At 33.2% G+C, this 27478-nt stretch overlaps 1 protein-coding gene across 3 annotated transcripts; it reads right to left on the reverse strand.

Annotated features, from left to right (window-relative positions):
• Positions 1-96: 96 nt before the first annotated feature.
• LOC117119854 (tyrosine-protein kinase CSK-like) lies at positions 97-27478 on the reverse strand. 3 transcript variants are annotated; one of them, XM_033264831.1, is made up of 12 exons: positions 27312-27470; positions 18423-18531; positions 18106-18325; positions 12639-12717; positions 11730-11756; positions 10294-10359; positions 9411-9513; positions 7308-7392; positions 6049-6122; positions 5547-5742; positions 4482-4568; positions 97-2967 (listed from the first exon to the last, which is right to left on the reverse strand). In XM_033264831.1, exons 2-12 carry the CDS (start codon positions 18476-18478, stop codon positions 2788-2790), a joined length of 1173 nt encoding a protein of 390 aa, XP_033120722.1. In that variant the 5' UTR covers positions 18479-18531; positions 27312-27470; the 3' UTR covers positions 97-2787. The 3 variants fall into 3 exon arrangements, with proteins under 3 accessions (XP_033120722.1, XP_033120723.1, XP_033120724.1); XM_033264832.1 differs by lacking the exon at positions 11730-11756 and having other exon boundaries at positions 27312-27472; XM_033264833.1 differs by lacking the exon at positions 5547-5742 and having other exon boundaries at positions 2797-2967; positions 27312-27478.

Consider the following 27478-nt stretch of genomic DNA (forward strand, 5'->3'; position numbering starts at 1 on the left):
CCCTTGAAATTTTCCAAGTTTCCATAAGCGCCTTGTTTGAATAAGTGCCCCGGCGCTTCTTCACGCAGGTACGGTATTGTAATTAATACAAGAAAATCAACTTTTCTTTCATATTTATTCATCTAATTTACATTGAACATTGACATGAACTATGATGGTTGCTTGTAGTAAGGTATGGCGAACAATATAATATTCAAATAGCCCTATCGCTAATCCGCAAAAGATGGAAGTGATACAAATGAATTCACATTACTCCATTTGCTGAATAAAGGAGACATGATGCCTGGTCCTACACAAATACTGTACATGTACTATGAAAATATACAGGACTCGTTCATAAACCTACGTGGAGTAACACTAAGGCACAATATGCATAGAAACCTAAGAAATGAAATTAACAAAAACAGAAAAATCAGAAATTCACATTCTGTCATGCAAACTGTGTAATTTATTTTTATATTATATATACTGTACTGTCATTACATATTTTTCCCAACCAAAATAATAAAGATATGTATTGTATACATCTAGGTTTCATGTCATGCTGCACTAAGATACAAATCACACATGAAGTCTAGTTACAAATACAGTAAGTAGTAGTGATGTGATCGCATTGCATCAACACAGTGTAAACATTGATGGAACTCGCAAAAGTGAAATGGAATTCATTTTGCGAGTCGCGCTTCAGTCATTGGGAGTCATGATATGATTCATTAAGAGTCCTGTTCACATTTAGTCCAATATGTGTATTGAGACAAAAAGAAAGTAAAGCATATACTGTTAACTCTGTTTCTCATATTTTATGCATATTTGAAATTTAAAGCAAACCTACAGTGAGGTAATTCAGCCTTGATCTAGAATATAGCTCATTTACATATGTCCATTGATCAACTATTATATACTTTAAGTATTGTTAACCTTTTTCAAGAATTAAGTTACATATTATTAAGTAGAATTCAATCTATAAAGCACAAGTCCATACATTTCATTTGAAGTCCATACATTTCATTTGTAACTAAATTTGCATATATGTGGGAATGGATATTGATGGAGATTCACACTGCTTTCAAATGACATGTTTAGAGATTGGTTTTTCGCTAGCACCTTCAACACAAACAAATTACTAAAATAGATATAATGTAATATAAATTACAAAGGAAGCAATCGTTATGAATATTAAAATGGTTTATATATAACCAAAACATTCCCCACACAATATACACTTTTTATGCTAATTTGTGCACACATGTGAATTGTATTAAGGAGTACAAGTAATGTAAATACAAACAAAATGAAAAACTAATATAGTATTTCAAAAATAGAAAAGTTAATGATAGAAAACTAAGAAAAAATTCTGGCAATCTCTTATAATTTAAAATATAATGAATTAGAGCCTGTGGAACACTTGCTCAACTCTGGTCAGTATTACCACATTGTGGCAGTAAGTAATTCTTGGCACTAATAGTATCCAAAACTTTACACTCACTACCACTCCCAGGCAGAGACAGACAATTTGGATAAAGTGCCCTGCAACAGAATGGCAAATTCCTCCAATTTATTGTCAGAGGGTTCAACCAAAAAATTGTTGCAGACTCGTATGCCGAGATGATACTTTTAGCACGTGGCAAGCAATTACTGAAATGAGCTCAGAACAAGAGCTTTAAACAATGAAGTTTGGTCCTAAAGTGGAAAAACTCCACTCACAGTCTTCGGAATTAAAATTTTAAGCATCTAGGTGCCAAAAAGATCACTGGACAGGACACCATATTTGGTATCAAATACCAAATGCATGCCTGGAGAATATTTTGAAACATAATAAACTATAATTTTAAAAATTTGCATAAATAGTATAAAATTAATTCTTAAGTCAATTCATTCATTTTCCACATGTATTTGAGTTGAAGCAGTGGTGCAAGCATCTAATTGTTTACACCACTGTTAAAACTCAAATACATGCAAGTTTAAGCTTAAGTAATGGTTGAAACATTTAATTGTTTGATTTAATTTCTCTTACGTTAAACAAATTTACAATGAACAGTACTTAAAGTTTGAAAAATGACAGCATGTTCATTCAATTTTAGAGAAGCAATCAGTCTATGTACTTGACGAGAACATCAAAAATTAAACAACAGACCCTATGATTAAACATTAAAAATCCCATTTCTCCCACATATTTCCACCTTCATCTTTTTAATCTCAACTCTATTATACCCACATATTAACCTTGACAATCCCAGCTCAGCTCCATCATACTAATCCCAAATCATCTCTATCATACTCTTCCCATCTCCATTACACTGATCCCATCTCTTGCATACTCAAATATTTTCCATCGCATTTACAATTAACTTATTTGATCTCTTTTAATTCAATCTCTATCATCCTAAATCCATTCTATTGATTTTAGAAACAGGAGAAGAGCAATCAACAATACGCTGGAAGGCAAGAAAACAGGAAACGCAATTGTAAGCTCCCAATAAGTTTTGCAAGATCATGTGCACAATTTGCACTATGTTCACACACTTAACAAATAAGTTTTTCTTAAAACAAAACAATTTATCTATAAATATAAAACAATATAGTATTTGAAAACTCAGAAACAGTATATATCAGTCCAGCATGCTCTTCATTACCTCCTTGGTTGAAGAGTGTTGAGAAAATGATTTACACCCTACATAAAAGGGAACAATCCTCCTTTTGCAACAGGTTTGTGGAAAAGTTAGTGTTGACATGCTTCTTGTCAAAATGTCAGTGCAGTTAGAGTTTAGAATATGCACCGTAAGCTGTTCAAGATGAGAAGAATGGTGTTAAGCACTCAAGCAGGTCACATATGCGACTAAATGTGGGTCTTCTTTCCGGATTCAAATACCAACATTGTTCCATTATTTTGTATATGTGATCAGGACAGTCTTCAGGGGCTTGCATACGGCAACCTTCCTCAATATAAGCTATGACGTTATCTGCAGGCTGTTAAGATATAAACCGACAAAGTTTTTACAATACTTGCTAGCAGAAACATTCCTATTTTTGTTCAGCTATTATTTCTCATTTTCTTTCGTTTTCAATTTAAAAAAAACAAAAAAAACAATTCTGTTTTATCCAGGTATTATTGCAAGTACAGTACAGTACTTATCTTTTAGCATTGTATGCATATATTGAAAATGATAAGTGCAACATATTTTTCAGACTAATCTGATGCCTTATGGTCAAAGTAATACACGTCTATTGAAAAAGATTAGTCTACTGTACTCACATAATAGCATGAATATTAACAACAGAAAACTTATGAATAAGCTAAAACATATGTACACATATCCAGAAAAAAGCCTGCTAGATCATTTTATACAGCTCTTATTGAATGTAATTTAGATGAATTAAAGAAAAATCACTAATGAAGTCTAACAAATTCCGTAACTGGTTACCAAAATTAAAATCCAAAGAAAGTGGTATCTCCCTCAGAAATGTCAATTCACTATCTATGCCCAACGTCCATACCAAATGGCACAGTCAAATCCCAATTCCGTTCATGGTCAAATTGATGAATGAAACAATTAAATGTAGTGCAAGCTTGTTCCGACATGTCCTTTATCTGTTTTTTATATTTGTTATTTCTGCTTGACTTTTATATGTTTTTATTTATTTTATTTTTATTTATTTAAAAACATATTTATACAGGATACAATTTCAGACATGATGTAACAGTCAGTTTTTAAAATGGTCCTGTTTAAATTAATTCAAATGAAAAGATACTTAATTTAAAAAATGATAAAAGCTTAATCTACAACATAGAATACATTGAATTTTGTTAAAATACATCAACAAAGATCACAAGGTAATAAGTTAATACAATTAATGTACATGTCTTAATCACATATAAAATATTATAATTCAGTAGTAGTAGTAGTAGTCATACCATTATACACAAGGATAAAAGTTGTAAAATTAAGAATATTTTAAAAGCAGTAGCTTAATTTAGATTGTATTATAAATTATATTCTTTTAGTTTATTTGAAATTAAAATAACTAGTCGATGCTTTTAATATCTGTGGCAGTGTATTCCATACATTTGCACCAGCATATCTAAGTGAGGTCTTGGTTATATTTAAATTTACTTTTGGAGTTACAATACCATTCTATTTCATTACAAAATCTAGGAGGTGCAGTGCCGTTAAACATTAAACATGCAATACTATAATCCTGTCGTTTTTCAAATAATTTCCATGACAAATTTTCTATTATTTTCTCTCCACGTATCGTGTGATAATCAATTTGTAACTATGCGTGCTGCTCTCTTTTGCACTCTGTGAATTATTGTTTTTTATATTTATTATTATATTAGCTTTCTATATTAATTGATTTTAGCCTTATTCTGTTTTTGCTCTAAGTTTTTGATGTTAATATTGTGCCAATTCGGCTATTGCTGTGATTACGATATTGTTTTGAATTAACCTTGAATTGAATAAAAATAATATATCACTCACCACCCTGGGGTATGGCACTCTACCAAAAGAATACAGCTCCCAAAGTAACACACCAAAACTCCATACATCAGATTTAGCTGAATATTGCTGTCAAACAAAATATAAAATTAGCTAACAATATTCAGGAATGTGTGTGCTTATGTGAGTATGAGTGCGTGTATATGTCAGTATGTGTAAGTATGGGTGTATGAGGGTTTGTGTTTATGTAGGTATGTACACATGTCAATATTCATATAGAAAGCAGCTTAGCTCAGTCAGCTTAGCTGGTGATAGCCACTGTGTGTGCGCTGAATCATTAAGGTCCATGGTTCTATTCCCATTGCTACTCTCCCAGTATTTAAGCTGGAGGGCCGAGATGCAAGTTACAATAGCCAGAACGACCCCACTGGGAAACTACAGTCTTCTTCAGACTTTCATGGGCTATTCTAGGTGTTTACCATGCATAAATCCATATTGGTGTGTCTGTGTGGGTATGCATGGGTGTACATGTGTATTGTTTGAGTAGGTTTATGTGTAAATATTCACATGTAAATTTATGATTGATTTCCTATTGGTATTAACATCAGAATTATCTACATAAATTATTTAAATTACCTGTACTGTAATATAAATAATACTACAATGATAATATTATAGTAATAATAAAATAATAATGTGATAATATTATTAATATTAATAATAATACAGTAAAAATACATATTAAAATTAAGTTAATATCTGCAATAACAATAATGATGAAAATAAAACTCAGAATATTCAGTACTTTTATGACTAGTTTATTTATGACAGTACACAAGCTTACACTAGTCATAAAAGTACTGAATATCCTGAGTTATATTTTCTATTATATATTAGACTAGTACGGCTTATCTGTTTTTTATTTAATAATGATGAAAATAGTGGTGTTAATGAAAATAGTAATAACACTTATATTAACAATAATAGTAGAAATAATAATGCAGATGATTATGATAATATCAATAAAGAATTATACTGTCCACACATCTAGGAAACCTGTTAGCAACACTAAAAATTAACACAATGATAGCAAGATTGTTCACATACATTCTTTCTAACTGCCTCAGGTGCCGTCCATTTGACTGGGATCTTCCCACTATCCATTGTCACTGTATCGTCCTTAGCTAGACCGAAGTCCGAGACCTTTGCCGTGTCATCTTCCGATATCAGAATATTTCGGGCGGCTAAGTCCCGATGGATAAATTTTTTAGTTTCCAAATAATTCATGCCGGCTGCTATGTTTCTATAGAGACAACATTATTAACATTTGTTACGCAAGGTAGGAACTAGCCCCTTGTTGAATTCAAAATATTGAATTCAAAATATAATGAAATAAACCTTTGAGGAAAAAATAGTATCACCAATAATACACACATAATTTATGAATCTTGCTGATCACAATGAATGGTAGAAATGGTGGTACAATAATGATTCAATAATTAGTTCATAAATAAAATAATTAAATCTGTTGCAGTTAGTGAGTGCCAATAAATTTAAATGCAATCCCAACAAGTGAAGAGGGAATATCATAAAACTTTCATAGACTTACTTTGAAAAATCTAGTTGCTGCTTTTTTGTTACCACTGCTCTTCCTCTTGATCGTAAATAATCTAACAAATTTCCCTGCAATAATAAATTATGCAAATAATTAAAATACATCATGTACTTAAGGATAGTTTGTAGAAAAGGAGTCGGCCATTTTCAATTGTTTTATATGGTAAGTTTATTTTCCTTCAATGTTAAGATGGCAAGCAAACAATTAATAAAATATTTAAAAAAATATTCTAGTACACCAAGAGTTCCTGTAGTAGAACCTTGGTCGTAGTGCATCTCAATGTTTATGTGAATTGCTCTGATGGCCATTCGATGTACAGTATAATTATGTGATGACACATTGTGTATTGGAAGTTTGATTCACACTAACATTTGGTGTAGCGACTACAGTTCATAATCTCAAGGTACTGAGTCCCTTGCTATGCATTTCACTTGTGAACCTTTGGTGTAGCGACTACAGTTCATAATCTCAAGGTATTGAGTCCCATGCTATGCATTTCACTTTTGAACCTTTGGTGTAGCGACTACAGTTCATAATCTCAAGGTACTGAGTCCCTTGCTATGCATTTCACTTGTGAACCTTTGGTGTAGCGACTACAGTTCATAATCTCAAGGTATTGAGTCCCTTGCTATGCATTTCACTTGTGAACCTTTGGTGTAGCGACTACAGTTCATAATCTCAAGGTATTGAGTCCCTTGCTGTGCATTTCACTTGTGAACCTTTGGTGTAGCGACTACAGTTCATAATCTCAAGGTATTGAGTCCCTTGCTGTGCATTTCACTTGTTTTCTTGGACAAGAGCTTCACCTATTTTGTCTCTCTCCATCCATGTGTATGTTATGGATCACTAGTGTGTGGCAATGACTGCTCTGTGAACAACCTACCAACAGCATTGTGTGAATATTTAGAGCGGATTTAAGTTGGAGTCCCAGTTGGTCCCATAACATTTTTTGAAAATAAAAAAGAAATTACATTGAAAATTCAAGACTGAGGGTATTTCCAACTGTCTAGTGTTGCCATAACCATCACATTTTGTACCTCAGCCTCAATCATTGTTGGGATTATGTGGCCTGGACTCTTCATCCATAAAACCCTTCTTAGGCCCTCTATTTCGAATTCCTGTGTTTGTCACTGATACTACCTAAGTCCAAGCTTACGTTTTTGATGGGTACTAAACATTATAAACATTGTATTTATTGTGATAGTACTACTATGAGTTGGATCATACAAAATAAAAGAAATTTAAAAGCTTACTTTTGCCATAAATTCTAACACTATATACACAGGATTTCCAAGAGCTACACCAATCAATTGCACCAGATTGCGATGTCTAAGTTGCCTGCAAAATATAAAGAAACTTAATACTCATTAAAAGTTATCATTCTTTCTTTAAAATTGCTGTTCTGTAATTTTATGGTACTGGTCTTGTAGGAGTGATCACTTATTGGTCATCTGAAAACTCAAGATTGTTGGTGTTAGTTGTAACTCCTTTTCTATAGAGAATGTCTGCATAAAAATACCTGGTGCTGAAAATAAGTTCATCAGGAGTGAGCCATCATTTGCCACTTCAAATGAGTACTCATAGATAAATCGTGATGTATCGAAATTGGCGGTAATTGATTCTCAAGTACATTACAAGCATTTGCCGTTCTTTGTCAACAGGCTGCTGAGTTACGCAATTCGATTATGATTGGCTTTATACTTTTGATATACTCTCCTGTCAGCAATATTGCTGGGCTTTTCAAAATATCAAATTCTCTATAAACACTCAGGGTACACAACAGGAGAGGTTTTATCAAGATTATCAATTCGTAAAAATAGCTAACATTTTATTTCATTATTTTATACATGTTAAGTTTTAATGTTTTCACAGGAGTCGTCTGATTTTTTAGTGTTAAGTGCAACACTTATAAACACCTTTTCAATTATTTTTTTTTAAATCCAGATATGAGCTACTTTGATAACCCTTAAAAGTTCATTCACTACCAAAACTGCATAGCATATTTTTATTACTTTCTACTGGGCTTGTGCAGTGATACAGTAGAAATCACAAATTTAATAGATAGCTCATTTTACTCTCAGCTTGAACCTTGCCCTATGTTACTACAATTTGCAGGAAATTTGATTAAGATGAGGTACAAAAATAGCAGCCTCCAGCTTAACAACGACCACTAGTTAAATTGCAAGCTAGCAGATTCCGCTGAAGTCCATCAATAAGCACCAGCAATTAGCATGCAACATCATTAAGAAATTTAAATGTAGCTTCCTTTCTTTAAGCAATATTACATTACTTTCTATTGTGTTTGTACATAAAGCATGTAAAGCACAATAGACACATGAGTGTTCAGAACTTTGCTAGTGTTGGTTATAAGGTGTATAAATATTGTAAGTTAAAATATTACATTAAAAACTAATTTTGATACAGCGAGTTGTCAAATAATAACTGATAGATAAAAAAGCTTAGTAGTGGTAGTAAATGAAAAATGTTATAGACTCGGCAAAAAATTGAATCTAAGATTTTATATTTCATAAATTAATACATAAATCTTCAGGGAAAAAAGTAGAATATCAGTGCTAAAATTAATATTGAATCCTTCCCCTCCTCGCTGGCAGATCTGTTCAATCCCCCTAGTTCAGGCCCTTTGGCAATGTTCCTACATAATAGTTCAACTGTTGTAAGTCTATTAATATCATGAACATGTTTGCATTTCCTGATATCTAATCACACGCTATGTCAAAGTTCAGTTTCACAACTTTGAGTAATGGTGTTAGAATTTCTGTTACATCTACCTGGCTGATATCAATTACTTCAAACTTCTAATATTTTACTCTTTACCATGCAATACATAAGTTTGTAATAAATTTGATATCTTATTTTAAGCCAATAATAAGGATATATTGGTTCAGGATGTATGAATAATGATGACAAGTATTAATATCATGAGGTTTTTAATAACACTAACATGTGACTAAAACACATCACATATCACCAACATATGACCATATTGCACTCTATAATAGTAAATGGAAACAGGAATGGGTTTTATCAGCAACTGGAAAATAATTGGAGACTTGCAGATTTCTGAACTAAAAATATGAAAGTATGGGTGAGAACATTGTTTACTAAAATAACAATAAGGTCATAAAAGAAAGTTCTTGAACATAGATGACTAAACAAAAGCAACACATAATATGTGAACTTGTTTCAATCGATGCAGTTTATATTATTTTTTAAGCATTTACCAATGGAAGAATAGATTTCCTTGTTAATTTTACATTTGCAAAATGAACAGTAAACTTATCTATCTATGAACAGTATGGTTGATCAATCCAAAAAAAAAAAATACTTTGACTCACGTCATAATTGATGCTTCTGCTAAAAATGGATCTAAGTTGCGTTGTGATTCGTTCATTGCTTTCAATGCAACTTTCTTGTTTTTGTATTCACCCTCTTTGACCTCTGAAATGCAAAATGAATTGTAATTATATTTATTATTGCTGTAGAATTTTTGTTAACTTAAGTTGAACTGTAGTTGCACATTCCAGTCTCATAAAACTACATTATAAGTACATTATAACTCAAGTACATTATTATCACCACACCACTTTACCTTAACACAAATTGTATTTAAAATATTACAAACTACTTTAAACATAAAATCATTTTTATTAGATATGTTATTAATTTTAATATCATATAAGTAACAGCAAATAAGGTGAATAATGAAGCTTTATATTATAAATAATGATGTCATGTACAAAAAATGTAGAATACAATAATAAAATAATACATTCTACTGTAAACAGATAAGCTTATTCTATAATTTCTTCATACAAAACACTCTGCAATATCACCTTTATTACAGTAATACAATCCTGGTAGATTAAGATCTTGATGAGAATTCTACACTAAAGCTTATAACTAATCTATAAGTGCATGGCAACATCCTTATAGAGGACTATCTCTAATATAAATTACTGCACTCTGACCTACATTATCATGAGCAGTTAGTTTCCATTAAAATTACCAACTGGACATTGGCTTTAGTCAAAAGCTATTCCGGCCATATAAATAATTTTTAAAACATTTATTCAATCAGTAGTACGGTACACCTTCACCCACCTCAACAATATGTAAATTACATTTAAGTCCAAGTATATTCCAAATGAACTGTGACTGCAAGTTGCAGAGAATTATCAGTTTCACACCCCCTCCCCCCTTCATCAACATACTACTTACCCCCAAACTGTCCACTTCCTAAGACCTTCCCAACTGTTATTTCATTTCTGTTGATGGCCCAACCCTCTGAAAAAAAGAAAAGAATATATCAACTACTGATAGTATGCCACATTTATCAGAGTACAGAAAATAATTTAAACTTTAAAATGAAATTAGTTGAAGAAAAGTGACCATCTTTACACAATACTAATCTACCACCCCATTTTAGATTACTTTTGAGAGCAATTCTCATTGAGATTTAAACCAATTACTTTGCCAACTACAGTAAAACCCCTACTTTGGAACATCCCTATTCAGGGCAAACCCCTATTAAGGGGACACTTTTCTGTGAAACCAGGGGAAATAAATCTTTTAACACTACAGCCAATTCCTATTAGGGGGACACCACCCATTAAAGGGACAATTTCATGTTTTTGGTTAGTGTCCCCTGAATAGGGATACCTTCTACTCAGGGGACACCCATGTTATGGGGACACTTTTTTTGGTCCCAAAGGTGTCCACTTAATAGGGGTTCTATTGTACTTTATTTGGTTTCCACACATCATTTGGCTACCATACTGATCCAAGTACTGTACCACCCTCAAATCTTTCTTTTCATAACAAGTACTGACAGACTATTTTTAGATATCCAAATACTGGAATCAGTGATGATACAATGGACTATATGTTCAACCCAGAACAATTTTAGTGTTTTCTGGTCCATAGATTCTTCAGAAATCACATTATTGTCATGTCAGTCACAGCTGATTTACTTTGCAAATACGACTGTACTAATGGTATTCAATCATTTTGATACAGCAACAATAAAACAATTTCAGCAGTGAATTGGCCTACTGGTACGAATTACATTCTCAACCATATCTTCCACATGAAATATTGAATAATGAGTAAATATGCAGCCTGGCATACAGTACAATCTCACAATCGGGAACCTTTAAAAAATAAGCCATGAGACCAGATACAATTATATTATCCTCATATTACAAACAATTGATCAAATAAAAAGAAATGTATATTTATGAATGATTCATACTACATACTACTAGCAAGCAAAAAAGGGATAGAATTTTTATGTTTACAGGTAATTAAGAGAAACAAAGGTGTATTTTATACCAATATTTTTTGTTAATGGATGCTCTTACAGTACTGCACAGATAATGGAAAAAACTTTTTACAAGCACACGATAACATCATAGCACAATTATACACAACTACTGTATCACATGACAAGGTAATACTAATAGCAAAACATTTTGAACCAAAAGCATTTTAAACTAAAAAGCATTTTAAATCATAAGCACAAAAAACACAAAAAGATGAGAGATCAACATAGAAAAAGATGAATTAAATGAGGTAAAGTATACTGAGAACTATAATAAGCACAAACTCTCATAGAAAGATCTTCAAAATTTAAACTTTGGGATGAGAATACTAACCATTTCGAAGAATATGCTGTGCATTATCTTAAAGGTAAGAAACAATAGGATATGAATTAATATGATACAGTATTTTAAACTTAGGACTACATTATGGTTTGTATTATTTATTTATTCAACATTTCATTATAGTAGTCCTCACAGTAATGCATTATTTATAAATGTTTTTCATCAGCAACCATAGTATCAGTAATTACTATATGCTTCTTACTCATTTCTAATTTTATGAGCTCTATTAACAAAACAAATTTCCTTTTTGGACAATGAAGACTTGTGTTCTAATAATATTGGTGACCATATTTCCTTGTTCTAATTTTCAAGTCATCTACAAGTTTATCTTTAGCTCAATATTTACTGCTGCGTAACAATATAGTACAAATAATTTTTCCATGACTCCCTTTTAAAATTGGGGTTCAGTCTTAATGTTAGAAGCATTAGGATAAGTTTGATCACCCAGTTGGTCAAATTTGCCTTTGCGTACGGTTTGATAATCCCTTTATCTCGTCGATGCGAATTCAACGGCTGGTCATTGAAGCATGCGGACTGTACTACTGTACCACCAGGGGTATTTATTATTAGGCTAGGCCTATACATTTTTAACTGTCCAGAAATATGCCCATTCATTAACATTACAGATGTTTCTACTACACACACTGTACAGCCTAGCTAGCACGCCCCATTGAAAATGGTGTAGTCTGATTATCAGACAGTGAACCGGAGGAGAATCTGTGGGCCTAGCGTAATATCGTCATTTATAAATTGCCATAACTGCCATATTTCGTAGGTAAATACATTAAAATTTATACCAATATGTTCACCTACACATGCACAAACTAAAAATCAAACTTATATTTCAAGGTACAGTAAATAAATACTAATGAATGCATGATGAAGGTTTTGATAACTTACTTTCTTTGAAGGCATAACCTTTCTTTGGAACCGGTGTGATGAGGTGCGAAACCAGACCATCAGCATCATCTTTGTAATGCTGTTGAAATTAAACAATTACATAAAACTCATTTAATATAATTTTTTTAAATGACATTAGTTATGATAGCATAATACATACTCCCAAGTATCGAAATGCACGCCATTGTGTAGGGATTCAATATTTCAACATTAATTATGTCATCGTCAGGAATAGTTACAGTAGAACCTCGATTTTACGTATGGTACGGGACCGGAGGGCGTACGTAAATCGGGAGATTCGTAAAATAGAGGTTGGGTTAAATTTGTGGTAACGCTCAATGAACGTATGTACGAACGAACGATGTTACCTAAGCTAGACCTAGCCTCTAGGCTTACAAATAAAACCATGCGTTTAGTGTTTTTATTCATCACTTTACGATGTCATACTAAAGTGTTCAAATAAAACCATGTGTCTAGTGTATTAATTCATCACTTTATATCTTTTATTAACTAAAATAAAGAACATGAAAATATTGTAAGATTACCTATATGACAAGGGTATTACTTGGGAATTCCCCTTCATGCCTATTCTGAACAACAGAGCTGTGGTGTTGTCTGGGCCTGTTGAGACAAACTAAAACCATGTGTGCTGCACTGGGCCAGCCAACCAATTAGCGTTCGTGTATGAAACTATGTCTACTCAGCTTCGTGTAGAAAATTCGACCAGACGAGTTCTTCCATGGTTTACCACACGAAACTAAGAAGGAAATCAATTATTTTGAGCCCCATCGGTAGTTGGTCATCTCACTCAGTTCACATGGTTTTAGATTATAACAACCCGGTATTAGACTCAATTAACGTTGCAGTTTAATGAAAATACGTTGTATTATGGTTTGTTTATTGTTTGATGACGTCATCGTCGATACGAGGCGTATGTAAAACCGAGGGTTCGTTTAACTGGGGTACATAAAAACGAGGTTCTACTGTATATATGATATTAAAAAATAGTGACCTGTACAAACAAATTATCTATACTAAAAATGGTGACCTGTAGAGGAGACATGTCACTGTGGTGACTTTTAAGTGTTTCACTCATTATTGCATCAACAAGGAAACAGAATTTTATAATTTTTTTTCTGAATTTATAGACTTTTCAAAACTGTAATTAACAACAATATTTACCATGTTAACTTCCTTATGTGTATTTATATACTGTTAAAGCCTACATTACACATGTTTACTAAAACCCTGAGTGTAAACAGAGTTATTATATCATTATAAAATCAAGTAAACTAAAGCTTAGTTTCCATACTGTACAATCGCTACACGCTATTGCCAACAGCTTTCGGTGATGCTGATTGGTTGGTTGTATCGGGGAGTCTTCCTGATTGCGTAGGGGACCGCTACGCTAGTGCAACGATTGCAATTAAAAAAAACTGTGGCGATAGTGTAGCGATTTCAAGGCAACCAGGCTTAAGGTACTGTAAGAGATGCAATACAATCAAAAGGCAAGTACTGTATAAAGTCATGATTTATGCTTACAAATGAAATCCAGTTCTTTATACAATATCTTCCACCTTCCCCCTCCTTTATTGGGCAGCAAAACCTTAAAATCATGCTGAAATTGTAATACCCTCATAAAATAATTATTTCTATTTGGGCCATTGAGACATAAAGGCTATCAGCGGGATTGGGTTGAGAATGAAAAGCCCTAGAAGCAACATCCTTTGAGATATTAAGATGTACATCCTTACAGTACCTATCAGGTTATTTGGAGAGTCATAGAGCCCAATCACACTTGAAAGTTACGTCGGCCCAGGGCCGCCTCAGGGCCGGCAATTTTTAAGTGTGAACAATCAATAAATGTTAAGCCGGCCCTGACCCGACCTAAAGTTAATCCGACTTTTGAGTCGGCTCAGGTCCCGCAATGCGGGCCCAGGGCTGGCCCTGGGCTGACCCAACTCTATATCTGAACGTAAGCCGAACCTCAGCCGGCCCAAGTTCGCTCTGATTGCTCGATTTTGACATCTTATCTAACCACAACATTCATTCGAACTGACTTGCGCAAAAAAACACCATTGAGAAATAAAATTGTTAAGGAAACTGTAAAGTAATTTGTATTTAGTTGAACTATTGTTTTTGAATAAAAGTTTTCATATAAGATCTCCATGCCTAACTAATTATTACTCACAGCCTCCGTGCGAAGCATAAGCATCATCACAAACCAAGTTGTAGGCATTGGGAATACCACATGATACAAAGCTTACGCATGGGCAGTTTGACAGATGACGACTTTCTTTTCTACAGTTAAAGAATTTCCAGTAGATAAAAAATACATTGGCCTATTACAAGCTCGAGAAACCCTGTTTTTGTATAGCACACATATTCTAAAATTATAACACTGTATAGTGGTATCATTTTTTTGTGAACGTCATCCTCACCAACCACGTGCATTTTGTGTCGACGTTCGTGAAGCTACTCACGTGACCCCGAGGACAGAAAAAAACATAATCGTTTGTTTTTGTTATGAGCGAAGCTGGTTCTAAAAAGCGTCAAAAATTGTTTGTGAATGAACCTAATATGAAAATAATTATTATTGCCAAATAGATAGATCTCTACTTATTCACAATCAGTGTCTCCAGTCTGTGGCCGAACATTGACAGCAATATAGGCCTATATAGACAGTTTACAATATACAGGTATGGACTTTCGAAATCGTGAGTCTGGCTTTGCACAGAGTAAAGTCGAGCTGCGCTAATTATAGGCCTTGGTTATTATAAGAATTATCGTCGCCATAATCATGAAGCAAATTGCTATCCGCTTAAAAAATCGAAAAAGTACAAGGACAATTTTTGAAATTAGGTTCATGTTTCGCGTGAATTCCATGTGTTTATGCTAGGTTGTGATTTACCGTTCCGCCATCAAAATGCGATCGCCTCAACTTCCTGTCCTGCAATTCATCGACTCGGCCCAAAAGAAGAAGTGTGAACGTCCGTAAGGCGGCCCTGGGCCGACTTAAAAAAATAACTGTGAACGGAAATGAAGTTGAGTCGGCCATGAGTTGGCCGTAATTTAAGGCGACCCTGGGCCGGCCTAATAAGTGTGATTGGGCTCATAGGGTTACATAGAATCTGGTTTTTATATTGGTAGTTGTTTTTTTCTTATGTACTGCAAGTGATTGAGGCTAATCACTATGTTGCAGACAATCAGAAATAGATAATGTAATATAAACTTAGCTCAACTGAGATAAGAACCAGACTACAAACAAACATGAACAAATGTCTAACTTTTAGTACTCTCTGTGCCCAAATATTATCTACATTGTGAGTTTATCTTTTATTCCAAGCATTATGTCAACATACATAATGTATGCATTCTATCTAAATATTTGCCTTCATTGTCATATAACAATGTATTGTATATCCTAAAGACAGTTGTAGTGTTTGCCATTATCCTCGCACAGCTACTATATATATTAACCTTGCCTACAACCGTCTATGTTCAAATCCCGCTTCTTCCTGTTGTGATGAGGCTACCAACTGAAATGCAATACTGTACAGCATTACCTTAGAGGAAATAGATTGCGACAAACTTACAAAGCACATGGTTTCTACAGTATGTGCTATGACTAAAATATAAACAAAAATAACATTACTAACTACTGTACAGTTTACTAAAAACAGGAAGACAGATTAATAAAAGTACTACACTATCCTACTGCTTGATGGCTGCAGAGTACAGTACTGAATAATAAATTGAAAAAAAAAACCCCAGGATGTAGGATGAGGTGTTAATTATTTATTTTCCTACATTATTCTGGGATACCATTTTAAACAGGTATGCTTTTAACTATACAGTAGAAGACTTATATACTGTAACTTGTAAGGCTTTAGGGTACAGGTAACTTTACAGTAGATACTATAGGGTTTCTATAAAATGAAGACCGAAGACCCAAAAACGAAGATATCTATTTTGTTCTCTTTTATTTTAATGATAATACACCAGGCTGTCACAATAAATCAAAATTCCAAGATTATTTGATGTCTGTTTGTGAAATTTTCAAGGGTTTTCGTTTTATAGACACACTATACGAATGTCTACAAAACTAAAGACCGAAGACCTGAAAAATGGAGACCTCCAATTATTTCAATCTCAATTACTTTATTGAAAGTAATTTAAAATCATCATAAAACTATTGCCAAGTACTGTACCTCTTTCATTAATACGTCATCGGAATAAAATAGAAATATCAAGAAATAGCTAAAAGGGTTGGCCTAGCGGTATCAGAATTTTGGAGGCATACATAAACCTTGAATATTTCATTCATAAACTTTTTTCATGTTAAAATAAACAGTACTGTAGGAATGCTGTATAGTGATGCATGTGTGTAGCATCGGTCATTTGGTTACCAACATGGATGGATGACATAATTAAGGGTTTTCATTTTACAGACACCCGATATGGGTGTCTACAAATCAAAGACCGAAGACCCGAGGAAAGAAGACCCACATTTTTTTCTCTCAATCGTGTTGAAAATATTGTTTTTAAATCACTACATTCACTGTATGTATGACATTGATCTTTCTAGCACATTATTGCCTGAATCCAAGTCAATTTAATGATTTACTCTTTATTCCAGTTCCAAGGTGGCAGCCAATCCTGTCCGCAGCAGAGCACTTCTTGGTGCTACTGCTCAGCTCTTTAAATGGAAGTAGACTTGGCCTAGCGGTACACATATTTTGGGGCCTACAAGAACCTTAAATATTTCATTTATAAACTTTTTTTCATATTAATATAAACAGTAGGAATAGTCAAAATACAGTAATCAGCCTGATTTAGTATTACTACAATAAAATAGAAAAAATATAGGTCTTCGTTTTTAGGTCTTCGGTCTTCATTTTATAGCCACCCCTCCACCCATATAGGATGTCTATAAAACAGACCCTTGGTTACATTTGATATTCTACATATTCCCAAGTAGATGATTAAAGAGGAACTTGGCAATGGTTTTATAATGATTTCGAAATATTTTCAAAAAGGTAATCGAGAAAAAAATGGAGATCTTTGTTTTTCAGGTCTTCGGTCTTCGTTTTGTAGACACCTATAGAGTATCTATAAAACGAAGACCCTTGAAAATTTCACAAACAGACATCCAAATAATCTCATAATTTTGATTTTGTGACAGCCTGGCGTATTATCATTAAAATAAGAGAAAAAATCTTCTTTTTTGGGTCTTGGGTCTTCGTTTTATAGACACCACCTTTAACTATGAGAATTCATTATGTCGAACTAGATTTGTACCCGGGGCCTTGGGTTTGGAAGTTAAGCATTTCCACCACTAATATACAGCTACTGTATACTAAGTTCAAATGAGGTCATTTAATAATATATAATTAACAATTTTCTAATGATAAACAATATATTTCTTTAAAATCTAAACAAACAAGTAAAAAGTACAATTGTATACCTCTACTAATTTCGTCAAATCATCAAAAAATCCCTCTTCATCAATTGTCAACTTGCGGTCTTTATATATCACATGGTAATGTTCAACTTTGCCGGAGATGCAAACGCATAATGTGTAATCCCCTGGGAAGTGGGTACTCTCCCGCACCAAGTACTGACCGGTCCTCCACGGCTTTAATAACTGCTCTGCCTCTTCCCGAGATATTTTTCCATGGAACCATCTAAAGTAGAACATTTTTATGAATATATTATTTTAAAAATATGAAATGTATGAATTTTACATTTGGTTTCTCAAAAGAGATAACAAATTATACTTACATCATTGATTCAACTTTAACTTTTGGCTGACGTGTGACCCAATTGTTGTCACTCATTTTAAGGGGTCAACTATGCATCAGAGTCTATGATGTATGATCTTGTCTAGCAGCTGCATTAAAAAAGAAAAAAAACATTTCAGTAATAATCAAAAATAGATTTAGTTTGAATTACCCTCTTTAAATTTCCCAAATAAGTCCTCCAACCCAATTAATGCACTGCAGACCCACCCACTCACAGACGTTTTCAAAAATATCTGCTTATATAGCATTATTTAGACCCATAAAGCACAAAAATCCTCTTGCTTTGGGGGTTTTGCCGACCCCACCGGGGCTTCGACCGTGGACCTCACGCCCAGAAAACCCCCCCTTGGAAAGACCTGGCTACGGGCCTGATTGTGAATTGAGGCTTTAGAATTATGTAATAATTATATATATTATAAAGGCAATCATACATTGCTTCCCAAGACATATTTCTGGCACAGTTTAAACTTCAAAACCAAGACTTTTATAGTGATTTCCTCACAGAACTGAGTATCCAGTGTACAGTACTGCATGTCATGTATCCTAGTAATAGCTAAAGGAAGCAACTTGAATTTAACTACATTTGCAATAAATTTAGAATCAAAATCGTTATGAAGGCTTCAGCGATACAGAAAACTGACAATTTATATCTGGAATTTTGGTTTACAGTACAAAGGTGCCTCTTGGTTACAGGGTTCCTTTGTAACACATTACACTTTCAATTGCTGTTTAGTGTAATATAAATAATAACCTAAATATCATTTTGATGATGTTTCTTAATAAAATGTTAGATGGTAATTGGTACAAAATCAATGCAGTGGTGTGGGGACGAGTTGTGCAAAATTGTGTTGGGGCCCATCAAAGTTCAGTAAAGTGTTCACTAACCTAAGAACATTATGAATATTAAGGCTGAAAAGACTGCATGAAAGGCAATGTCAGAATCATTAAAGAATATAGGGTAATTATTATGTAACTACAAATCAACTTTTATTTTCACTCACTTCAGGGACCCCTTTGGACTGCAGGCCCAGGGCTTCACCCCCTGAGAACCCATAGGCTTTTGGGACAGATGAGAAATCAAGATGAATTAAATCAATGATCTCTTAGTAAAAACTGAGCCAAGAAATAACATTTATAATTATGCCAGTGAAAAGAAATGCAACGGTTATAGTGTTAGAATTCATATTGATTTTTAGATATCTATCAAGACCAATATAATCCAAATATTCAAATGATTACACACAGGAATATATTTCAACAAGTCCATATGATAAGGGTTTAAGAGACAGGTCTGTCTCTCTTCAGTTTCCTTTATTTTTATGCTGTAAGACATATTTTGTTTGTTGCTTATTCCCATCTAAAAAAGAGGATTTATAAAAGGAAGTTAAATATGAAAATACTGCATTACAATTACGTTAATGAATACCGTAGTATTAATGGAAAACATTCAGTAAATATTAATAAGACTTTCTGTCTAAAGGGTTAATTTGCTATAAAAATACAAAAATACGCCACAAAAAAATGGTAAAAATATAATATTAAAATTAAACTGTATTGATAAAACAATGATAAATTAATTTCAATTCGAAATGCATGCTACAGCAAGATTTAATGTACTATGATTATGCTAATAAGATACATATCATTATGGTAATGAGTTCAATGACTAATCAGTGTAAGTGTTAAAATGAGAGTATAATCTGATACATATGAGTTCACAGTACTTGCTCAAATTTCACAAGTGGCTATCCTAAGTACATTTTATATTCAATCTAATGTTGAAATATTATATTCTCAACAAAATATTGAAAATTACCATAAGAAAATATACATTACCATTAACTCTTTTTTACATTTCTCTTTGTGACCTTAATGCTGGATTTTGGCCAAAAGGCAAGTCATGTATCAATTATTGATAATCTGAAGCATTTCTCTACTCTACTCAAAGATACTGTACCACCAATTGTTTTTTTTTAAATTAAAATTTGACTCATCAACATCTTCATAAACTATTACAGTTTTAACTACTGCAGGCCTTCGGTAGTTTCTTCTATTCGGGTGTTCTGTTGACAATTTTTATGGATTAAGTATAATGAGTATTGGGGGATATCCTCTATGTAAATGAACTTTTCAGGATCCAATAAGGGGCAGGGCACAGGTTTTTAAAAAGTAGAAAATCTGCCACTGCTTTTGGTTGCATACTCCTCTCAATTTCAAAATTTTTTTTTCGCAACTTAAGTCATTATTATTACAATGAACAAATTTATAATGAACAAATATTTCAAAAATGGGAGGGGGGGAAGGGAATAGTTAAGTATGAGATTTAGGAACTACAGTACATTATTACTACTATTCAATTTTGTTTATACGGATCATATTAATTCATACAATAATTGCAATGACTGCTAACAGTTGTAAAATAGTATCTGGCATTTGAAGTATTTTATCCAACTTCAGGCTAATTAAAAAAACATTGCTACAGTATAGTGGTTAAAATAGGAAATAGATTTCACGCCTTCTTCATTCTGACGGCTATCATAACATTTTCTTGATTTCATTATTCATACTCTACTTCCTTATTGTTATCTCCATCAAACTGCAGTTACTCTGGATATGTCTAATTGTTAACTCAAGTCAAAATATACTATTTCATTTCATTTCATTTATTTGTCTTAGACAATTAGAATGTACATAAATAGAAACAGCAAAGAACAATCACAAAAGTACAAAAAACAGAGACAGGACACTCCAAAAGTAAAATCAATCACTGTCGAGTGGAGGCCCTTTACAAGAAGAACACAATACATACAATATAAAATTCTTCACAAAGATAAAAAATCGAAAGATAAATATTGAAAAATAGAAAAATGAGTAAAAATCAATAAATGAGCAAATTTAATTTAAAAGGTATTTGAGATATAAAAATATTCAGATAAGCATTCAAATTTATCTTAAAATACTCAATGTAAAAATGTATTTACTGTACTGTATAAGCTTTAGCCTACATACTGTACAGTACAGTAGATGGGCAATTCCACATTGAAATTTAATCCACTTGTATCTAAACATGGGTTTCATTTTCAGAGCAGAAACATATGTAGAATTTGGTTCGAAGTGAAATTTTAGTCATTATTAATTTATATTCTTCAAAAACCACCGGTATATTTGAGCATATGATTCACAATTTAAAAACAAAAAAAAATAGCTAATTTTAAAAATAATCCCCAATTATGCTTAACTCAACCTTTCCTGACTTTAATTATTCTGAATATTTAACTTAATGGTCCCTAGAACCCAAATGTTGAGATAGACTCTGACCTGGCATCTTACAATTTTCACAGCAAGTTGGCAAGTATTGGGTAATATCAGACCGTAATTCTGTTACCAAAAAAGTGATAAATGTTTTTCTGAGAGCAAACCAATGTCCATAAACTCAAGTAACTTTATATTCTCTTACTAGTCATACACCTTTACCATTATCACTCAACAGTTTTCTTTGATCTTCGCTAGTTTTGTAGAAAACCTGGTAACAGAATTAATTACATTTGGTAACGGAATTACATGGTAACGGAATTACATTGGGTCATAGGAATACAGTTAATAGAACTTAATTCACTATTACAAAATATTCTGCCCATATTCCTCCATAGCATTGATTCAAATTGATACTTATGTCCAATGGAGCCTATTAAAATGACAAGATGGCAGCAAATTACCTTAGCAACGGCCCTAGTAACCGTGAAGATAGTGATAAGTTGAATTTAGTGATGATGTTGATAATTGTGATGATGCAGATGTGATTGATGATGCTGGTGATAGTGGTGAAGTTGAAGGAAGTAAGCAAGCTTATGATGATACAAGTATTATGTTAGGCCTACAGTCAAAAGTGATAATAAATTGCCTACAGTAGATCCGACATGAAGTAGGTGGTTGCTAAGTATTTTTGCCAGAAGAATGCCAACAAATTTGTTGGTCAGGTTCTTGAAAGTCACAATGACAAGTTTACCCTAAAGTTTGTTAGAATAATTGAATTTTGTTTTTTTCACGCCTTCTTCATTCTGATGGCTATCATAACATTTTCTTGATTTCATTATTCATACTCTACTTCCTTATTGTTATCTCCATCAAACTGCAGTTACTCTGGATTTGTCTAATTGTTAACTCAAGTCAAAATATACTATTTCATTTCATTTCATTTATTTGTCTTAGACAATTAGAATGTACATAAATAGAAAATTTACAGCAAAGAACAATCACAAAAGTACAAAAAACAGAGACAGGACACTCCAAAAGTAAAATCAATCACTGTCGAGTGGAGACCCTTTACAAGAAGAACACAATACATACAATATAAAATTCTTCAGAAAGATAAAAAATCGAAAGATAAATATTGAAAAATAGAAAAATGAGTAAAAATCAATAAATGAGCAAATTTAATTTAAAAGGTATTTGAGATATAAAAATATTCAGATAAGCATTAAAATTTATCTTAAAATACTCAATGTAAAAATGTATTTACTGTACTGTATAAGCTTTAGCCTACATACTGTACAGTACAGTAGATGGGCAATTCCACATTGGAAGGCCAAAACCACCAAAAATTTAATCCACTTGTATCTAAACATGGGTTTCATTTTCAGAGCAGAAACATATGTAGAATTTGGTTCGAAGTGAAATTTTAGTCATTATTAATTCATATTCTTTCAAAAACCACTGGTATATTTGAGCATATGATTCACAATTTAAAAACAAAAAAAAATAGCTAATTTTAAAAATAATCCCCAATTATGCTTAACTCAACCTTTCCTGACTTTAATTATTCTGAATATTTAACTTAATGGTCCCTAGAACCCAAATGTTGAGATAGACTCTGACCTGGCATCTTACAATTTTCACAGCAAGTTGGCAAGTATTGGGTAATATCAGACCGTAATTCTGTTACCAAAAAAGTGATAAATGTTTTTCTGAGAGCAAACCAATGTCCATAAACTCAAGTTAGTTTATATTCTCTTACTAGTCATACACCTTTACCATTATCACTCAACAGTTTTCTTTGATCTTCGCTAGTTTTGTAGAAAACCTGGTAACGGAATTAATTACATTTGGTAACGGAATTACATGGTAACGGAATTACATTGGGTCATAGGAATACAGTTAATAGAACTTAATTCACTATTACAAAATATTCTGCCCATATTCCTCCATAGCATTGATTCAAATTGATACTTATGTCCAATGGAGCCTATTAAAATGACAAGATGGCAGCAAATTACCTTAGCAACGGCCCTAGTAACCGTGAAGATAGTGATAAGCTGAATTTAGTGATAATGTTGATGATTGTGATGATGCAGATGTCAGTGGTGATGATGCTGATGATAGTGATGAAGTTGAAGGAAGTAATAAGCTTTAATGATGGTACAAGTAACCTACAGTCAAAAGTGATAATAAATTGTCCATAGATCCGACCTGAAGTAGGTGGTTGTTAAGTACTTTTGCCAGAAGAATGCCAACAAATTTGTTCTGTTCTTGAAAGTCACAATGACAAGTTTACCCTAAAGTCTGTTAAAATAACTGAATTTTGTTAATTTGTGTGGCCAATTGATGACATTCATAGATATCGTGGATAGATCTTGCATAGTACCGAGCTAGGTGAACCATAGATGAATAGGCATTCTAGAATAGCCTTTTCGGATTATTGTGGGTATAGTAGGTGCGAGTGCAACAGATAATATTTATGCCTACTGTACTGTAGTTAAATTAGCTTAGAATCATATAATGTAGTTTTATAAAGTACAGTACACTAAATACTATCAACAAATTATTTTTGAATAGTTTGATATTTTATTCCACCTCCATGTTATATCGGACATGTAACTCCATTAATGTGACGTCCGTTTCCAAACAAAACCATACAAATACAGTTAACCATAGATATATGAGCTGCAAACTTTCTTAACAATTTAGCCACATATTATGTCCAGAATATGATGCCAGTCATTGATGTTGTTAGTTGGTTATAATATTCAGACAGAACTTTGTGTTACTTGAAAAAAATTGAAATTGATAATTTCTGCGTAATTCCGTTACAAAAATAAAACTTGCAACAGCTAATACTGCCTACTGTACTTGGTTAAAGTAGCTTAAAATCATATGATGCACTTCTACAAGTACACTAAAGATTATTTCCAATTCTTTTTTCAATAGTTTGATATTTTATTCTAATCAGTAATCAGACATATAATTCCGTTACCGTGCCACGTAATTCCGTTACCAAACAAAACTAATCAAATACAAATAAACCATAAATATATGAGCAGCAAACTTTCATTAACAATCTAGCCACTCCTTATGTCCAAACTGTGATACCAGTCACTAATGTTAATTGGTTATAATATTCAGGCGGAATATTATGTTCCGTGATCAAAATTAAAATTGAAAACTTCTGCGTAATTCCGTTACCGAAATAGAACTGGTCAAAATTTCAAAATATTGTTAGTTTTTTTTTCCACTGTTTGATATTGGTAGGTGTATGTATTACTTACACCTATAACAGTTACTATCCAACGCACGTCCTAATTTTCTGGGTTTGTCAAAATAAGTCAAAAAATGTTGTGATTTGTAATTCCGTTACCGTGGAATTGTCCAGATACAGTAGTGGTTTTCTCGTATACAGTACAATTACAGTAAAATCTTTCACTTACTCAGCTGTATTTATTTAGAAGATACAGTATTTGTAATATTTGTTTAAAGTTTTGGGCGATCATTATATTTACGTACTGAAATGAGAATACAGTATTTCAGGAAATATGAAATAGTTTAAAGGTGCAGTCAGGAAGGGGGTGCAGTAATGTACAGTAGCTTTGGTCTTTACAGTTGCGTAACGGCTACAGTATGAGCTCTCACTGGCTAAAGCCAGGGGTCTCATGGCCTCAAGGGGCCCCCTGCAAATTAAAATATTAGTTTTTTTCACATGAATAACCAAGGCCCTTTTCTAAGCTAAAGTCTGTGGTATTTACTGTAATATGTTTATTAGTGATATCTTAGTTAAAATTTAAGTCAAATCACAATAGATTAACTTCAAATTTGAATGTGTAAAAAAAGGCATCAAAATATGTCATGGAATGCTAAAAAATCCAGAGTGGCCGGGGTGAACCCCTAGGCCCCCACCAGGTGGACCTTCGCTGCCCCTAAAGGGGCCCCTGCCAAGGGGCCTCAGGCCCCTTCGTTACACCACTGGTTTTAAGGTAAAACTACTGTAGCATAATTATTTAATCCCACCAAAAATTGACTAGAAGCTGAACACTCGTAATTGTGGACTTGGAAAGGTCGAAGGCCGACACCGACGCCCATACTGCTATGTAAGTTAAAAGATGTTATTAATAAAAACAAGCATAATTCACATAAGAACAATGTAAGCAGTGAAATCGCTCTTAATGTGCTTCAAAATTTCAAATTTCCAACCACGCCTACAATCGAGTGTGCTCATAGAGATGGAAGGTGGGATTCTTCACCTATTCTTGTCAAACTATTATCCTACACTCATATTAGTTACACATATTGTTTTTGAGGGGTGTTCTCTTTTGAGAGAGATTAGGCAATTAGTCAGTTTATTCAGGTAAGCATTTACGAAGTAGACCTCATGGGTCATAAGTAACCACATATTAAAGAACCAGTCAAATTTTTAAGTGAAGGGATTTTATATTATTGATGATCTGACACCTACAGACTTGGCAGAGAAACGTAAATGGAAAACCCAAGTAAAGGCTTTGTATGACAATGGAACCATATGATTCTACGCTGGAAAGTGAAGAGGCTCAACTTTAAAAAGTTCAATATTGTTAAATTAAATGAACTGCAAAAAATTTCAGTTTTATCCTTTATTTTCCAGTTTGTTCATGGCACTCTGCGATCAGTTATGTCGTCTCTATTCCGTAATCAATATAAATCACATAATCACAATCTTCACAGTACTTCTAATATCCCCTTTGTTAAACTTATGACTTCTCAACATTTTATTTCCATTTCTGGGCCACGCTTATGGAATGGTCTTGATCACTGTTATAAGAATTATACCTCTCTTCTTGCTTTTAGGAATACACAAATCCAAAAAAATATTGTTTGTTTGTTTACTGCAATTACTCCACACATAAATAATACATTTACAAAATGAATTTTATTTACACATGTGCCCCCCACCCCCTGTTGTGCCCATAAACTTTAAAAATTTCAATGCAAATAAATGTTATGTGCTACTCACTTACCTATTCTGAAACTGTGTGCCGCCCCCCCCCCACACCCCACCCCGTTTGAAGAATTCTGGATCCGCTCCTGAAAGATTCTGTGTCGCAGAAGAAAAAATTTTATTGTGACCCACGACGTAATGTATGCGGGTTCTGATTGGCTTAAAACTTGCAAGCTTAACTGCAAAAAACAGAGAAAAAAAAAACTCGCTGGCAGGGAGGACATTCCCCCTCCCAGCTCTCTATTCTAAAGTATGTTTTGATTTGTTTTTTGAGAACAAAATGAAAATATGGGTGGTCAGGCATAACAAAACAGAATTCCTTTCATCTCATGTAGGACCTACGTTGCATATGCAAAGCCTTTAAAGTTTGTTCTAGTAGTAGTCTCAGGTATAAAATAAATTTGGCTGCTGTCGCGTTAATCTAGGTAAGCTCTTGTAGACTCACTTCACCGACATGAATGACCCAGGCAGATCATTGGTGGTATGGTGGTAGTGGAACAAGTAAGAAGTTGAGAAGAGTAGAGCTACCTAGCTAGGCCTAACTAAAGTACATACCATGCTCGTATTTTTCTTAAGACATTCAATGATTTGATTATTAAAAATTGCATAACCGAAATTCACACTTACTGTGAGGTGTACGAAATATTTTCACGAGATTAAAAAACAGAATTAATCAACAAAACAGTAATGTAGGCCTAGTGTTCCGCGAAGCACTCGATCCGTATCGCACGTCCGTGTCTTCTTCGGTCTTCTCTCTTCGTAAGTCGAACTTGCTTCCCGTTTTGCGAATACAG

Source organism: Anneissia japonica, unplaced genomic scaffold (assembly GCF_011630105.1).
Source record: "Anneissia japonica isolate Jap-2015-1 unplaced genomic scaffold, ASM1163010v1 scaffold724_len3256291_cov202, whole genome shotgun sequence".
NCBI lineage: Eukaryota > Metazoa > Echinodermata > Crinoidea > Comatulida > Comatulidae > Anneissia > Anneissia japonica.

Excerpts from the sequence above, each read along its gene's own strand:
- LOC117119854 (XM_033264831.1), bottom strand. The coding sequence starts at position 18,478 with ATGAGTGACAACAATTGGGTCACACGTCAGCCAAAAGTTAAAGTTGAA. Across the intron at positions 12,718-18,105 it reads ATTTGACGAAATTAGTAGAG|CATTACAAAGATGATGCTGA; the intron begins GTATACAATTGT and ends TAATTTCAACAG. Across the intron at positions 5,743-6,048 it reads CAGCAACTAGATTTTTCAAA|AAACATAGCAGCCGGCATGA; the intron begins GTAAGTCTATGA and ends TTGTCTCTATAG.